At 39.0% G+C, this 2,306-nt stretch overlaps 1 protein-coding gene across 1 annotated transcript; it reads right to left on the bottom strand.

Annotated features, from left to right (window-relative positions):
* Positions 1–1,727: 1,727 nt before the first annotated feature.
* On the bottom strand, positions 1,728–2,078 carry LOC147613399 (uncharacterized). Its single transcript, XM_086781137.1, has one exon. The coding sequence runs from the start codon at positions 2,076–2,078 to the stop codon at positions 1,728–1,730; it is 351 nt and encodes a 116-aa protein (XP_086637263.1).
* Between the last annotated feature and the right edge of the window lie 228 nt (positions 2,079–2,306).

The following is a 2,306-nucleotide window of genomic DNA, read 5'->3' as shown; positions in this document are numbered from 1 at the left end:
GGCTTAGAGGTTGGTAGATTGAGCACCTAGTGCATGGACATACCACCCTTGACTTAGAGGCTAGTAGGAGAACCACCCCTAACTGAAAAGTTGGTAGATTGAGCACCCAGTGCATGGACATACCATCATCCGAAGATCAAGCATCCCTTACACATTCACAAAGGAGTCTTGCCTTGAGACTAAGGAATTTTATCCTAGGAAACATGCAATCAGAAGGACCTCATCCCCAGGAAACAAGCATGGCCTGCCAACCAGAGATAACCATCACAACCTTAATAGATAACCTAGTCCAACCTGATCCAATAGTTAAGGGGGCTATACTAATGACCGTGTGGTCAGATTCTTTTCAAGAACCCAAAATAGAACTAGGCCTAGCTAGAACCAACTAACCCAAGCCCTAAAACTTTATATCAAGGAGAGAGACTCCACCTAGATCAGTGTTGAGGGTTAACTCAGCACCAGATAATCTTTACATTAATTCTTCCTGTCATTTTAAGTATTCTGTCTTCTGCACAAACTGAACATTTATAGCACTTCATTCATTGGTAATTCCTAAGCATACATTGATATCTTTTCAATTGAATGCAAACATGTTGGACATAACACAATAGTAAAAACAGTAAAAACTACTTCCAAGATAACAGATGTTTTTCCAATAGCTACACACATTTCTATATCTGCGCACGGCATTTGAAGCTTAACCGCCTTCACCATGAAGATCCCAAGAGACATAACATGACACGACTCTTCAACTCATGACTCCTAACATCTCCGGTAAAAAGGTTTAAAACCCAAAAATACTTAATACTATCCTATAAAACGCTATTTTACACGTGGCGATCACGGTGGACACAAATTTTCCCAAAATTTTACTAGTCTGAACCCACTTTAACAGGTCCACCTGATCTTTCAGGTACTGCTCTTAACAAACTTAGCAAGATTCTTCTTTTTAGTATCTTTGTCTGATTCCTTTTCTAGTAAAAACTGATCTTGTATATCAGCAATCTCCTGTACCACCTCAGCCAAACATTTCTACATGTGGATCAGAAACAAGGCCTCTGGTTTGGACTGGTACTATGTCACCATCAGTAATCTTCCAGCTTTCCACTTCTAGATCATCTTGTTCTTCAACAACTTTGTTCAAACCTGCAAAACCAAAAACAAATTTAAAGGATCTTTGGCTTTCTATTGACAGCCCTTCATCAAGCTCGTTGTACTCTTTGATGGAATCCAAGGGATTCTCCCAAGTGGTCTGACATGGCAACTCCACCTGAAGAGGTTCTATATTAACATGAGAATGAATTGATTGAAATTTCAGGTTTTGCTTAAGGTTGATATCTAGGCCTTGAGCATTTCAATTTCTGCAAAATGCTCTCTATCTATGCAAAAGCTTCCCATGGCCTGGTTAGCACCTTGTGAATTATGTCTTTTATGCCTGTCCAAATGAAATTGTCTGTATTTATTTGCTCTGATTTCATAACTGTCAAATCTGCATTGCTCATGAACAGTCGAAACCCATTGACAGGTTTACCAAACTGATTCCTTGATAAATCAGATAACAGGAATGTGCCTTGTCCCATAATTTGTTTTATCAAGAAGGGGACCACATATCGAAGTTTCAGCTTCCCTAGATGTGGTCCCAGCTTTGAATTATAGAACATCACTAAATCACCTTCCCTGAACAACTTAAACTTTATATTTCTATTAACCCATGCTTGTCTCCTCTGCTACTGCTGAATAACCTCTAAATTATAAGCTGACTGAATTATGTCCTGTTCCAACTCCAGTAATTTTTCCAATCTGTAATCCAAGGATTTCTCAGGTGATAGCTTATGGGCTATTGCAATTCTCAAACTAGGGACCAGGAACTCCATTGGTACAACTGCTTCCAACCCATAAACTAGCTTTAATGGTGTGAGTCCTATTGTGATCTTGAATGCTATCCTGAAAGCCCATAAAGTAGAGTCTAGCTTTTGGTCCCAATCCTTCCTGTTCTCTTCCACAATCTTTTTCTGGATTTTAACCAAGATTTTGTTAGAGCTCTCTGCTGCCTGACCATTAGCTTGAGGATAATACATTATTGATTTTTTGTGAATAATCAGGTGAACTCTGGTCAACTTCTTGATGACCTTATTCAAGAAATGGCCCCCCTAATCTGAAACTAGTTCTATTTGGCACCCATACCTGGTCATGATGTTCTTATACAAAAACTTGGCCACACTAGAGGCTTTATTTTCTCTCAAAGCTACTGCCTCTACCCATTTTGTACAATAATCAGTTTTTGCAACAAGACATACCTATTTCTT

This window comes from Cibotium barometz, chromosome 43 (genome assembly GCF_041138505.1).
Source record: "Cibotium barometz isolate CiBa-2024 chromosome 43, ASM4113850v1, whole genome shotgun sequence".
Classification (NCBI taxonomy): Eukaryota; Viridiplantae; Streptophyta; class Polypodiopsida; order Cyatheales; family Cibotiaceae; genus Cibotium; species Cibotium barometz.
The sequence above is the reverse complement of the archived record's forward strand: the minus strand, read 5'-3'. Positions and strand labels throughout refer to the sequence as shown.